The sequence below is a fragment of the Peromyscus eremicus genome, chromosome X (assembly GCF_949786415.1).
Source record: "Peromyscus eremicus chromosome X, PerEre_H2_v1, whole genome shotgun sequence".
NCBI lineage: Eukaryota > Metazoa > Chordata > Mammalia > Rodentia > Cricetidae > Peromyscus > Peromyscus eremicus.
This window is the reverse complement of record NC_081439.1, coordinates 42,151,476-42,167,325: the sequence shown is the minus strand read 5'-3', so window position 1 is coordinate 42,167,325 and position 15,850 is coordinate 42,151,476. Positions and strand designations below refer to the sequence as shown.

The 15,850-nt window shown below is 40.7% G+C and overlaps 1 protein-coding gene across 2 annotated transcripts in view; it reads left to right on the top strand.

Moving 5' to 3' along the window:
* Positions 1 to 15,850, top strand: part of Gk (glycerol kinase) — a 78,672-nt gene that overhangs the window by 10,280 nt on the left and 52,542 nt on the right. For both annotated transcript variants that reach the window (XM_059250216.1, XM_059250217.1), the window contains exons 2-3: positions 7,247 to 7,320; positions 8,011 to 8,117. In XM_059250216.1, the coding sequence (XP_059106199.1) occupies positions 7,247 to 7,320; positions 8,011 to 8,117 (181 nt within the window). The remainder of the gene's footprint in view (positions 1 to 7,246; positions 7,321 to 8,010; positions 8,118 to 15,850) is intronic.

The following is a 15,850-nucleotide window of genomic DNA, read 5'->3' as shown; positions in this document are numbered from 1 at the left end:
GGCATGTGATCTTTCTATGACTCTTCACAAGTCAGGGGATGTGTCCACCAGGATGTTTCAGCAGACTAGTGTAAAAGGTTTAAAATAACAATTTCCATTCTGCAGTTCACATTATCTCTGAAATTGAGTAGTCATTTAGTTGTAGAGGTGGAATAGAGATCTGGGGACTTTTAAAAAAGTGTTTGTGAGACAGTCTCACATAGCCCAAACCTTTGAATTTGCTACATAGCCAGGACTGGCTTTGAACTCCAGATCCTCCTGCCACTGCCTCCCAAGTGTTCGGATTGCAAGTGTGTCCCGCATTGCTCAGCTCAGCTCTCGTGACATCTAATTCTGCTTCTAGCAGGTAATGCAGTAGTAAGCAGAGTAGAAAGGTAGGAGGAGGAGTAACACTTATCATGTTGGAAACAGCAGCTGGATCTATGCTATAGCTGCACTCGGCCAAATGCTGTTCTACATTACCTAGCCTTAGACTTACTCTGTAGCTGCAGATAACCCCGAAGTTCTGATTCTCCTAGCCTGAATCTAGCTTTTACAGGCATTTACTACCATTCCTGCTTTATTCCATGTGGGGCATTGAATATGGGGCTTTATGCATTCTTAGCAAACATTCTACCACCCAAGCTGTATCACCAGACTATATATTAGCTTTACTTTTTTCCTTGCTCTCTTTTTCTTCTACTTTTACTTTACAAAATTTTATGTATGAGTGTATGGCCTGCATGTATGAATGCATACTTGGTGCCCAAGGAGGCCAAAAGATGGCATAGATTCCCTGGAATTGGAGTTGGAGAGGATTATGAGCTACCATGTGGGTGCTGGAAATCAAACTCTGGTCTTCTGAAAGAGCAGCCTGTGCTCTTAACCACTGAGCCATCTCTCCAGCCCCATATCCGTATTATTTCAATACTGAAAATATAAATCAGGACACAGGCAAGTAAATGATTTACTACTGAGTTATGTCTATAGCCTCCCCAGAACAAAATTTGGAATTGAGACATGATGTCTAGAGGTAAATGATTTATTTGTTTGTTGTTATTTTGGGACAGGGTCTCATTTAACCCAGGACTGGCCTTAAACATAATATGTAGCCAAGAATGACCTTGAACTCCTGATCCTCCCACCTCTACTTCCCGAATTCTGAGATTGTAGATATAAGCAACCACATCCCACTATTTTATTTCATTTCATTTTTAGTATTTATGTATTTTATTTGTTTGTGTGTTTGTTTATTGAGACAGAGTCTCATTATCCCAGGCCGGCCTGGAACTCAGTATATAATCCAGGTTGGACTCAAATTCACAAGAATCATGCTTTAGCCTCCCAAGAGCTGGGGTTACAGAGATGATCCTCTATGCCTGGCTCCAGGTTATTTTTATTCAGACTTTTTTTAAAAACAGAGTTTCTCACTGTATATCGAACCTTAGGTTGGCCTAAAACTCTCATACTCAGTATGCTGGGATTACAATCATGCACCACCATGACCAGCTATTCACAGATGGAAAATTCACGAGGCTCCGACAAAAATGACAATCAGACAGCTGATGTGGGCATGGTGGAGGCTCAACCTCCCCATGCTTTGTGTGCCTCCGGGTCCTATGCTTTTTCGCTTCTGAATTATGCCAAACATGAAGTTCTTGTCCGCTTCTCTGGCCCGCAGGAAGTTCTGAGAACAGATACTTCTTGAAATGGATGACCTGAAATAGGAATGAGTGACCGCTGGGCATCCTTCCTCGGAGCCAGAGGAACACCTCAAACGAGCATTGTCTAAACCGGAACCTGCAATCTGGCTCCATTTTTCCTGTCCTGCAACTATTGGACTCCCCCACTTTGTCCTGTAAACGCTGTCTACCCACGCTAGCCTGCCACAAGTTATGTCCTTTCCGAATGCTTCCCCTCTTTCTGCTGCAGCCTCAGTACTTAGATTTCAAGTCTCTCAGTCCCGACTGCGGCTGCTTCCCTGAAGGAACCCTCCATGTGTCATACTTCTTCGTACTATAGGTACAACAGAGTGGCTTTCCTGGGCCAAGCCTTGTCTCCGTCTGCTTCTACCCTAGCAGCGGAGAGCATTATGTACTCTCGCCCACCTGTACACCCCACTCACATGCACTTCCTGCATCACGTGGCCACATTTCTGTTTAACCAGTTTAGAGGTTAACACTTCTGGGAGCCCTTACCTGACTCCCACACGTCTGGATGAGACGTGTCTTTTACTCTTCATAGCCCTAGCAGGTCTATGTGAGAAGATTTCTCTGTATCACTGCCATGGAATAGATGGTGAAAAATAATAATTGTTGGTATGATGTCAAAGTAGGAAAGGACTGTGTCTTAAGGTTACTATCGCTGTGATTAAATACCTGATTAAAGCAACTTAGAGAGGAAAGGGTTTATTCAGTTTATGCTTCCCCATCACATCTCATAATCAAAGGAAGTCAGGACAGGAACTCAATGGAAGCAGGAGCTGATGCAGCGGCTATGGAGGGGTGCTGCTTACTGGCTTGCTCCTCATGGCTTGCTCAGCCTGCTTTCTTATAGAACCCAGAACTGCCAGCCCAGGGATGGCCCCACCCACAATGGGATGGACCCCTCCCCATCAATCACTAATTAAGAAAATACCCTACAGGCTTGCCTATAGCTGATCTTATGGAGGCATTTTCTCAATTGAGGTTCCCTACCCCCTGATTACTCTGACTTGTGTCAAGCTGACATAAAACTAGCCAGCATACACTGAATTGGTATTGAGAAATCTGATCCTTAGCCTTTTCTCAGTATTATCTAGTCTGGCTCCTCACCTGGTAAATATGAGTATAGTGTATTGGAGCCACGGGTTCCAATTGGTAATGTCTTTTGGTTTTCATCTTAAAACTGTTGTTAACTTTATTTTTTGAAGAATTTGAAGATGGGAGCTGAAGTCCAAATATGATCTGCAGGTAGGATCTAGTCTGCAGGCTCAACTGGAGGGTTTTGTCTTTCCTTCCCAGCTCCTGAAAAGTCCAAGAGAAGTAATAGCACTGTTTTGAAAATGCTGGGCCACAGGATTTCTAGCATGTCTTCTTATTCCCATAACCTCATTGTGTTTTGGTTTTGTTTGTTTTTCTGAGACAGGGTCTCCTGGAGTCCAGGCTGGCCTCAAACTCATGATCATGCCTCATCCTTTCAAGTGCTGGTGTTACAGATGGCAGGCTTGACAATGGCTTCTGAAGTCAACTTGGGAAAAAAAACTGTAACAACCAAGTAGAGCTACTGGTAATGTGTTATTATGTGCAGTTAGTTACCTTCCACCATAGAATTCCTTAAGACTGTTCACGTGACCCTTGATATATATATAAACAATGATGTACTGTAGACTTCCTAGCCTTATGTGACTATTGACTATTTTTATTTTTTCCTTATTATTTTCCTCCCTTACTTCCTTGGATTTGAGACAGGATCTTACTCTGTACTCCATCTTGGTTTGGAACTCACTATGTGGTTGATGTGGTTGCGGCTGTCCTCAAATTTATGCTAATCTCCCTGCTTCAGCCCTGTGAGTGCTGGAATTATGACCATGCTGGGCTTGAAAAAGGGTCTCTTCTTCATTTTTTTTTTGCATGTGTGTGGTGTGTACATTGCATGAATGTGAGTGTATGGGTGCATGTGTCCATGTATGGACATGAAGAGACAGGAAGAATACAACATGTGTCTTGTACTGTAGACTTTTGCTTTTCACTGTATTCCTTTAAGACAGAGTCACTGATATGGGAACTTGTCATTTTGGCTGGGCTGGCCAGCCAGTGAGCCCCAGGGATATACTTGTCTTCAGCACCAGTGCTGAGGTTATAGGCACATGGAGTCATGCTTGGCTTTTAATAATGAGTGCTGGCTTTTCTAATTCAGATTCTCATATTTGCACACACATCAAGCAAGTACTGGCACACACCTAGCCATCTCCCCAGCCATTTTCTCTACTATCTTTTAGAAAGATGATTTTATTGAGCTATCTTCCTAGACTTCACCAATCTGTAGAAAGAAAGGCTCTTACAGTATAGTCGAGACTGGCCTGGAACTTACCATGTAGCTAAGGCTAGCTTCAAACTTGTGAGTAGTCTTCCTGTCTTAACCTTCCTAGTCCTGGGATTACAGGTATACATTACCATACCTAGCTCCTATCCTACCATTTCTGTTTGTTTGTTTGTTTCTTATTTACTTTGAATCAGGTTCACATTAGGTATCTCTAGCTGGCCTAGTACTCGCTATGTAGACCAGGCTGTTCCCAAACTCCAAGAGGTCTGCCTGTCTGTGCCTCCCAAGTGCTGGGATTAAAGGTATGCATCATCATGCCTCGCTATTTATTTATTCAGACAATGTCTCTTGTAGTGAAGCCTGCCACTGAATTCTTGATTTTCCTGTTCCTACCTCCTAAGTGCGGAATGAATTGTAGGTTTATAGGTATGTACCATTACATTTAGATTTATACAGTTCTGGGTATCAAACCCAAGGCATATAGCACATGCTTGGCAAGCATTCTACCATGTGAACTGCATCTCTCTAGCATTCTACCATCTCATTTTACCCATCATTTCCTTTGTTTCTTCCTTTTTGTTTGTTTGAGATGTTTATTTATTTTCTATGTTCCTCTGGCTGACCTGTAGCTCAGTAATATGTAGATATCTAAGACCAAGCTAGCCTTAAACTTGCAGTAGCCATTTTCCTGCCTCTGTTTCCCCGTTTATTAGATTACATATGTGAGCCACCATACCACCTCTGCTATTTCTTATCTGATAATTTTTCTTCAAGTAAGTACTTATAATAGAGTATACTTTTTTCAGACCTTCAACAAGTGTGCAAGGTACTGTTCTGTGTCCTGGGCATATGTCCATAAATAAAACATAGCCAATTGAGCCTACATCCTAGATACATACTTTAGTACTGAGCTATAAATCATAAGATATGAAATGGGGTTCTGTCAGCTTATTTCTTTATGATGTTGAGTTAACCTTTGACTTGTAAGATATTTTATCTCCTCAAAGAACTTTAGAATTTGCCTTCTTGCTTTGTATTTATCACTTCTCCAGAAAAACTGGTGTGCATCACAACAATGGAAGGAGGCAACTTGCCAGAGAGTATTTTCTCTTTATTTTTGCTTTTTTTAGTCTGCAGTGAACAGATATTTTCTCTCACAGGAAACTGAGGCATGGAACTACTCTCTGAAGTAATTAGAAATGAACTTTATGCTATAGTTACAGTGACTTGGAGAGTTAATTGTAGTTAAATTAGAAATTCTTACTCTGAAACCATAAGAAAATGGGTACTCCAGTAACAGGTACTAACCGGTAGAAACCATGTCTAAGAAAAACTGTTACTAAAGTTTTAAAAAGTGCTGCTTAACTTCATTGAAATTGTGGTGAATTGTATAGCTTCTTTATTAGCTTTCATCCCCTGGTTTTAATGTTTTATATCAAGGGTCTTCTATTTATGGCACAGATGCCTGGTGGATGAGGCCTCCGGTTAACTATTTTTCTCCTTGCTGATAGATAGGACTCTATTTTCCTGGTAAAAGAGCATGATAAAGACACTACTGAATCTCCCTGTAAAGGAATTCACAAGTACCAATCCTGCATGAGCATCCTTCTCACCTAAGATGAATGAGGAGTGAAAGCTGCTATTACCATCAGTATTATGTCAACTTCCTTATTCTTGGTTTTTCTATTCACCAAGGAAATCTATGCTATTAATCATATTAATTTCCATTTTGTAGAGAGCCATTTTGGCTTATTTAGGGATAAAGAGCCATTTTTTTTCTTTCTTTGTTATTTCGAGGTAAGGTTTCTCTGTGTAGCCCTGGCTGTCCTGGAACTTGCTCTGTAGTCTAGGCTGGCCTCACACTCAATGATCTGCCTGTCTCTGTCTCCTGAGTGCTGGGGTTAAAGGTGTGCACTCCTACCACTATTATTATTATTGTCATCATAATTATTGATTTTTTTGAACACAGCCTTGCTACATAGTTCAGGCTTGTCTCAACATTATGGCAATCCTGTCTCAGTCTCCAGAATGCTGGGGTTACAGGTGTATACCATCACACTTGGCAGAAATTTCCTCATTAAAAAGGTTATTGTGTTTTATTTTCTCGGGAGAACTTCTTTTACATATGTTTTTAAATTTATTCTTTGACCCATCCAATCATATGTATTGTGGATTTTAGTTGTTTTCACGCCCATCGCCCTCTCGTTCCTTCCTCCATTTCCTGCTGCAATCCTTCTGCCGAAGAAGTTCTGCTCTTGCTTCTCCCTTTTATTGTATCTGTGACCTTCTGACTTTAATCAGAGTTGCTTGCATGAGTGTGGGTGCCATTGCCAAAGGTCTGTCCGGGAGATGGTGCCTCCTGAGGCCCTCTCCATCTCTGATGAAGCACTGAGAGTTCGAATCTTGTGTAGGTTTTGTGCAGGTAAGCACAGCTGTAGTGAGTTCATGAGGGCAACGACCATGTCATGTCCCAAAGACATCTTCTTGTGCCGTACACTTCCTCATCCTCTAGCTCTTGCATCGTCCTCATCCCCTTTTCTCCGATGTCCCATGAGCCTTGGAGGGATGATATAGATGTCCTGTCATCCATCATCACTTTTATTCTCGATACTTTGACTACTAATGAATCTCTGCATTAACTGCCACCCACAGCTAAAAGGAGCTTCTCTGAAGGAGATTGAGAACAGCACTAAGCTATAGGTAAAAACATGCATATATAGAAGGCAGTTTAATAACATGTCCATTTAGCAAACAGTAATAGCAGGTTCCCTGCTAAGCCTATATCCTGCCTAGCCATAGGCCCTGACCATGTTTACAGTACCATCTTGGGAGAAGTTCTTTCACTTTTTTTTTTAAAAGGATTTATTTATTTTTATTTTATGTGTATGGGTGTTTTGCCTGCATGTATGTCTGTGTACCACATGCATGCCTGATGTCCATGGAGGCCAGAAGGTATCAAATCTCCTGGAACTGGAGTTACAGAGGGCTGTGAGCTGCCATGTGGGTGCTGGGAATTGAACCTGGGTCCTCTGGGAGAGTAGTAAGTACTCATAACCACTGAATCATCTCTACAACCAACCACATTGTAATGTTTTATGATTCTCCCTGAAGAATAAGCCAAACATCATTGGTGGCGATGTCATCTGATTCATTGTTTTATATATGTTAATAAGAACTTCATTTGCTCAATAACTTTAAACAGATTTTATACCAACCTGCATTATTATACTGATGTGTTTTTCAGGTTTTCAATTCAAAAACAGCTGAACTTCTTAGTCATCATCAAGTAGAAATAAAACAGGAATTCCCAAGAGAAGGGTATGTTTCTTAATTTAATAATAAGTAAAGACATTTATTGGCTTTTGTCACCCCATGTACTCTGTGAATTGGTTTGATAAACTTAGCCAGACACCATCTTGAGAGGACCTGAGAGATTGGGATTGGTCAAGAAATGCAGCTATAATGCAGTAGTTCATCAAGGGTAGCTTAGGAATTCAGCAATGGAAAGCAAAGTCTAAGTAATATAAGTAACACAACAAAGGCGTAGTAACCATCAGCAGTTCTGCATCAACTCTGAAGTCATTTCTGTGTCCCTGTTGTTACTAACGGTGCTAAAATGGTGACTGTTTAGGAGATTGGTTTTGTTTTGCTTTATTTTCTGGCTTTTGGAACCAGGATAGTCTCACTCTATAGACCAGCCTGGCCTGCAACTTAAAACAGTCATCCTGCCTTAGCCTCTCAAGTGCTGGGATTTGAAGTGTGAGCCGCCACACCTGGCTAGTGACCATCCCCAGAAGGATGGGTTATTATAATGTGAAGAATAAGGAAAATGTAAGGGAAATAGTTTTTTTCATTACTTTAGAATGTAGAATATAGATATGCTTTGCTTTCCTATTTTTTTTTTCACTTATGTGCTAGGCACATCTAATGGGTTAACTTATTTGTGGAAACATGTTAGGTTTGTAATGAATTCTTGGAGACTAACACATTTATCCTTTTGTTCCAAAGATGGGTAGAACAAGACCCGAAGGAAATCCTGCAGTCTGTTTATGAGTGTATAGAGAAAACATGTGAAAAACTTGGACAGCTCAATATTGATATTTCCAACATCAAAGGTATTTTGAGTATTTTCATCTTCTAGTACAGCTCTGCCAATCCCATTCATTAATTTACCCTTTCAGCTCATAATTGAATCTTTACGTACTGCAAGCCTTTTTGTGAGAACTTGTGGGCACAACAATAAACAGGATTCAGTCCCTGTTCACACAGCCATTTTATTCACATGAAGACAAGGAAAAATAAAAGAAGACAATACAAGTTAATTTCAGATACTAATAAATTCCATGTGGGAAATTAAAAAATGAGTGATATGATAGGGTGTACCTACAAGGGCTTACCTTAGATTAGGTGGCCACGGGAGGCTTCTCTTCTCTGAGGAGGTGATTATTTTGCTGACATTTCAAGGGACATGAGGGTTCAGTCATGTGACTGTTGGGAGAAAAATATTTGAAGAAAAATAAACATTGCATGCAAAGTTCCCAAGGTGAGACTAAATCAAGGTAGTCTCAGGTCACAAAGAACACCAACATGTCATAAGAACAGGAAAAGCAAGTTGAGTGGACAGAGTGGGTAGGTAAGGGGTTTAATGGAGCCCAAATTGGAGAAATCAGTGGGGTCTTGTCAGCATATTTTCGAGTGCGATTGTTAGTTTTAATATCAGAGGGGGCAGGTCATGACTTCCCAGTCAGAGACAGTTCCGAACCTGATGTGTAGAGAGTGGACTGTGATGGAGAGACCAGTGTGAGGCTTCTGTAGAAGTGTTGAAAGAGTGTGGGGGCTTGACTGACAGCAGTCACATAGAAGCAAGGAGGAAAGACCAATACTTGCTGCCTGGTTGGCTCCTAGGGTAGTAGAGAGAGTAGTGAGTAGTCGGGCAGGGGAAGAAATGGGTCAAAAGTAATGCTTCAGAGTCTTGTAGTTTTTGTTTTCTTTTGTTGTATCTGGTTGTACATTGCTCCTGGGTAGGTGGGGATGCCTTTTATTAAGAAGATAAACACAACGGGGAGGAATGCTTTGGGGGAATAGTTTCTGAAATCCAAACACTTTACTTATAGAATTTCTATGAAATCACTGTCTGAAAGAATGAGTTTGTTGTAGATCTCTCTATGAATTCCTATTTTCTGGTAGAAGATCTATGCTTGGCTATTTATTATTTATACAGGGAGAAAAAGTTACTTAGCTACCCAAGGGTGCTGCAACATTGTATAGGGTGAAACATCAATGTGGTCGTTGCTGCTTCTTGTCTCTTATAGCTTGTATTGTGTTGTTAAGTTTTGTTTGATTATTTGTTTGACTTTTTTTTTTTGAAACAAGGGCTAAATAAATAGACCTGTCTGGCTTCAAATTTGCTATAATTATCCTGCTCCTGCTTTCTTTTTTTTTATATTTTAGGTTTTTTGAGACAGGGTTTCTCTGTCTAGCTTTAGTGCCTGTCCTGGATCTCGCTCAGTAGACCAGGCTGGCCTCGAACTCAGAGATCTGCCTGGCTCTGCCTCCCAAGTGCTGGGATTAAAGGCTTGTGGCACTGCTGCCTGGCTGCTCCTGCTTTTTAAGTACTGGAATTACAGGCATTTGGTGTTTTGATTCATAGCCTCCTGGCTTCAAGACTTACCATACTCCTAAGATTTTTGTCCTAATTGAATTTTTTTCTTTATTTGATTATTTTTGTTGGTATTATTGGTTTTCTGTTGGTTTCGATTTTTTTGTTTTGTTTTGTTTTGTTTTGTTTTTCGAGACAGTGTTTCTCTGTGTAGCTTTGTGCCTTTTCTGGAACTCATTTTGTAGACCAGGCTGGCCTCAAACTCACAGAAATCCGCCTGGCTCTGCCTCCCGAGTGCTGGGATTAAAGGCATGCGCCACCACTGCCCCGGCTGGTTTTGATTTTTAAACAAGGTCTGTCATAGTCTGTAGCTGTGAAGAGACACCATGACTGTGGCAAGTCTTATAAAGGAAAGCATTTTATTAGAACTGGCTTACAGGTTCAGAGGTTTAGTCTATTATTATCATAGCAGGAAGCATGGCTGCATTCAGACAGACACGGTGCTTCAGTAGGAGGCGAGAGTTCTATGTCTAGATCTGCAGGCAGCAGGAAGAGAGATATAGGGCCTGGCTTGAACATTTGAAACTTCCAAGCCCACCTCCAGTGACACACTTCCTATTCCACAAGACCACACCTACTAATAGGGTCACTCCCTTTGGGGGCCTGTAGCTGGAATTTTCTCTGGTCTCACCCAGCCCTGCTATCCTACAGCCTCTTATAAAATAATCATTCAGAGGCTTATATTAATTACCAATTGTATGGCCTATGGCAGGCTTCTTGCTAACTGGCTCTTATAACTTAACCCATTTCTATTAATCTCTAAGTTGCCACGTGGCCTTGGCATTACCAGTCTGCTGGCATCTTGCTGCTCCTTTGGCAGTGGCCAGCATCTTTCCAGATTCCACCCATTTTTTCTCTGTCCCTCCACTTGAATTTCCCACCTGGCTATAAGCTTTCTTGCCATAGGCCAAAACAGCTTTATTTACTAACCAATGGGAACAACGTATATTCACAGCATACAGAAAGACATCCCATAGCACTTGCCCTTTTCTGTTGAATCAAAAAGGAAGCTTTTAATTTTAATATTGTAAAATTATATATAACAAAGCAGTTATTAAGCAGGAATTACAGTTAACAATATCTAGTTCATTTATATTTGGCAAAATTAGAAAATATTCTATCATCTATCCTATTTTGTGAGTCTAAAGTTTTATATCTAATTTATCTTTTATCATGACTAAGGAAAGCTAAAATTATAACTATCTAGTCTTCAACTCATCAAAGACCTCAGAAGGATGTATTACCTAAGTAAACAGGAAGTGCATTGTAAGCAACTTCCAAAAATCTAGAATGACAGAGACATCTGGCTGCCTGGACAGTCACCCAAAGTTCATCTGTAATGTTGAGGCATCCATCTTAAGCCTATAGGCCTAGAGTTTCCCTGTGTCTTGTAGAATGTCTGGCAGTCTCCTCTGCAAAGCAGGAAACTAAAGGACCATTTTGCCTTGTTTTGGAAAAATTTAGTGGCCATTTTCCAGTGAGTCCTGTATATCCAGTTTATACAACATATTATCAAGCAGTCCAGACATGAGCAGTTTCTTGCCTAAATGGCAATTTTTGCCCAGAAGAAGATAAACTCCATATAGAGTGTCTTAGATGCCTCATCTTCCTCTTTGAAGTAAATTGGTGCTGCCAGGAGCAGGTGTGTCTCATTGTTGAGAAAAGTCTAAGTTTTTGAAACATTTTAAATGCCATATTCTGTAGGTGTTTGAAGATTATCTACCTAATTGAAATATATCTTTGTATATATAAAATCTTAACTAACATGACTATAAGTTTGATTATCATAGATAATTAACTATTTATATTTCTTAATGATACATTACAATTTTAAATGTGTTGTTTAAACATAATACCTTAAATGAGTAAAAATATACATACAGTATAACAAAATTAACTTTAAATTTCTGTCAATAAACTAAAATCCATAGCAATGTAAAATATTTCAAACAAGCTGCTCTCTCTCTTTTTTTTTTGGTCTTTTTTGTTATTTTGTCTTTTTTTTTTTTTCTGGAGCTGAGGACTTAACCCAGGGCCTTGCGCTTGCTAGGCAAGTGCTCTACCACTGAGCTAGATTCCCAATCCCTAAGTTGTTGCTCTTTAAAAGTAGATTCAATAGTCTACCCTTTTATCTTATCATAGCTATATCCTAAATTTCTATATCAGGGGCCATTTTCTTTCAAACCACCACATTCTCCTCCCTGGCCCCAAAGACTTGTAGCCATATCATAATGCAAAATTGCATTCAGTCCAACTACAAAAGTAACCCTTCCATAGTCTATCACAGTCTCAACACTGTTTAAAAGTCCAAAGTTCGAAGTCTCTTCTGAGAATCATGGCAGTCTCTTAACTTTAACCCCCTGTAAGATCAAAATGAAAAAGCAGATCACATACTTCCAACATACAATGACACAGGATATACATTACCATTCCAAAAAGGAGGAAAGGGAGCATAGTGAGGACATACTGGATCAAAGCAAGACTGAGAAACAGCTGGGCAAACTCCAAATTTTGCATCTCCATGTCTGATGTCAGAGAGCTCTTCAGATCTCCAAATCCTTTCAGCTTTGTTGACTACAACACACTTCTTTCTCTTGGGCTGTTCCACTCTCCATTAGCAGCTCTCCTCAGCAGGTATCCCACAGCTCTGGCATCTCCAACATCTTGGGGTCTTCACCTTCACAGCTTCACACAAAGGCCATTCAGAGACACCTCTGACACATGCCTGGCCTCAACAGGCTTACCTTAGTGATGGAGGAAGATTTCATAATCCCTTTCTTGTATCCTTAATTCTAAAGCCAAACCATGTGGCCAAAGCTGCCAAATTCTGCTGCTTTCTGGTGCTGGAACATGGCCCACTCGTTCAAGTACATTTTCAACAGCTTTCTGGTTTTTATAGTTTCTTTCACTGCCTAAGCTTGGCTTTTCTGAAACTTGAACTGTAGACCAGGCTGACTTTGAACTCAGAGATCTGCCTGCCTCTGCTTAGAGTGCAGGGATAAAAAGCATGTACTACCACACCTGGCCCTAAGCTTTTAATTCCCTTCCACAGATTGGAAACTTAGCTAGGTGGGATCTTGCCCTGAGGTCACCACTTCCTTTATTCCATTTAGGATAAGGCTTTTCTTTAAACTTATCTCCTTGGGCTCCATTACACTTCCTGGTATATTTTGTATACAGTTTCCTTGTTCCTTGTTCAGCTTGCTCCTTTTCATTATAGATCTGCATGATAATCCATTAATAGCCACACGACACAGTCAATGGAAGGTTGTTTGGAAATGTCCTCTGCCAAAGCTGTTAATCCACAACTCTTCAATTTAACCTCAGGCAGATTTTTGGGACAAGGGCAGAAAGCAGCCACATCTTTGCCAGAATATCACAAAAACAGTTTCTAGGTCACATCCTGAAGTTCTTCTCTGAAACCCCTTGAGCTGAGCCCCCACAGTTCAAATCATCCTCAGCACCACTGTCTTCCATGTTCCTACTAGGATGGCCCATTAAGACCCGCTTAAAGCATTCAAGTGCTTTCTTACCCCAAAGTCCCAAAGTCTCCTTTTCCCCCCAAACAAAAGCGCAGTCAGGCATATCACAGCAACATTCAACCCCTGGTACCAGCTCCTGTCTTAGACATATGAACATGGCAACTCCTATAAAGAAAAACATTTAATTGGGGCTGGCTTACAGGTTCAGAGGTTTAGTCCATTATCATCATGGTGGGAAGCATGGCAGCACATAGGCAGACATGGTGCTGGAGAAGGAGAATTCTGCCTCTGCCTATCTCTGCCTCCCAAGTGCTGGGATTAAAGGCATGCACCACCAATGCCCAGCTATTCTTACATCTAAATAGAAGTGCAATCACCACATTGATGTGAGCTGTACATCAAAATGATTGCTATTTTTTCTTAGGGGATATTCTAACAGTCTGCAACAGTATAAACCACAAAGGTGCTCAGTAATGCTCAGAATAAGTAATGTCAAAAGAGTCATTGTCTCTGAGGCATAAATAAACTTCACAGCTTAAAGACATATTTCATATAGAGTCCAGGATAACTGACCTTGGCATTAACATTGTTCTACCTTCCTGACACATAAGGTGGGATGCAATATGGTGGCCTTCTGGGCCCACCCATATACCTGTCATTCTGGGCTTTGTGGGGTATGTGAAGATGACACACAGTTCCTCACCAAGGAATTTGTCTTGCACTTGCAACAACTGGCCTGTAAGACTTTAGCATGTATCTGTCTCCTCTTCCTCTTTCTCCTCCTCCATATGTAGCCCTGGCTGTCTTGGACCTCTCTATGTAGATTAGGCTGGCCTCAGACTCAGACATCCACCTGCCTCTATCTTCCAAGGGCTGGGATTAAAGCTACTGTCTTGTTGATATACCTATTTCTCCAATATAAAAATCATACCAAACCAAAGCGATTCCTTCCCGGCAACCAACAGCCTGTAGCTAAGGATGAGACTATCCCGTAATGCCCGCTATACTAGACAAGTCACGCTACTGCTTTCCCCTGATAATTTACTGAATTGTCATTAGAAGGGCAAGCTTTTGCTTTCCTATGTAGAACGATAGGTAACCAAACTATAAAAACTGTAAAGGATCAGCAGTCGCCTAAAGCAGCTTCCTTTCACTGCAGTGGGGGAAGAGGACTGCAGGACATGTAGCTGGCCATTAACAGAGGGCATTAAGTACTGCTCTTATAACTCTTGGACCAGGTTTTCCCTGAGCCACCTTGATAATAATCTCCCAAAACATTTAATTTATGTTTCCTATGCAACAAGTGAATGAGCTTTGCCAGTGAAGAGCAATATCATTTAGTCTTATCTGATAATCATTAACAGAGTTCATCATATCTGGTTATATACCTTTCCCAAATTCCTGATTCATTCATTTTAGTTCTCTCCATCTATCAAAAAGTACTGACTTCGAAGTTGAGTGTGATCATGCACGTCTATAGTCTCAGCACTTGGAAGGCTTAAGCAAGCTGATTACTTAGGAGTTCAAGATCAGAGTGATCTACTGAATTGAGACACCTTTCTCAGACACCCTCACCATAAAAATGTCTTTTTTTAACCTAAGCCACTGTGAACGATGTCTCCTAAATTAAAATATACTGTCTAGTTGAACAGCACATTTAAACCTAAAGCCGGGGAGTAGGCTGCTCTGTCTGTGTTAGGCAGTTATGTTTGCCTTTAATGGCACTTGAGGAGTTACCACATACACAAAATTACAATGCCAGATGTTCTCGTTAAGTGATAGGCAAAAGCTGTTTCAAAAACGAGGCCATAGGTCCTCAGGAGTTACATTTGCAGCAGTTCTTTTGGTGATAGAGAGAAGGAAAGCCCACACATCCACTCCTTCACCCTAACACACAGATTGCTGTCATGTCTTACGCTTGTGAACCTCATGATAGTCTCAGGGAAGCACCTTTTTCTGCAAAATAATGTTCCACTAGTGGCCATATCTTGTTTTGAATTTTCAAGTATACATGTTACGTGTAAAACTACACACAGTTTTTGACTGCCTGAAAAGCAAACAGGGTTTTTTTTTATTTTGAGACAGTGACTAGCTGTGTAGCTGGCTTTGAACCCACAAACTCTATCCTCCTGCCTCAGCTTACTAAATGCTGGGATTATAGGCATATGCCACCAAGCTCAGTGTGAAAAGCTTAGTACATCTTCCCACATGTTGCTTGTAGTAGCAAGAAAGCTATTTTTGTGAAGCTTATTATTTTCCTCGGTGCATTTACAGGTTTTAATTCCAAAATGTATTACAATGTTAAATGAAACCAGTATTTACTGATTTTAGCTGGGGATTCTGTACAGGGCCCCACACATGATAATCACTCAGCTATATCCTACCCTGTTTTTATTTTTCAAAGGATTCATGTTATCCATAATATGGCCTGGATAATAATTACTAAGACTTCAAGTTTTAAGTACAAAGACTTTTTCTAAGTATATTTTCTTAATTGTGGTTATAACTTTTTGTTCGTCTATATGTATGTATGGTTTTATGTTTGTTTGTCTTTGTGATAGGAGATAAGATCTGGATATGTAGTCCAGACTGGTCTGAAACTTACTCTGTACTGAGACTAGTCTCAAACCCATAGTGAACCTCCTACTCCAGTCTCCAAAATGTGCTGGGATTGCAGTCATGAGCCACCATGCTAGGCTTCGGGCAG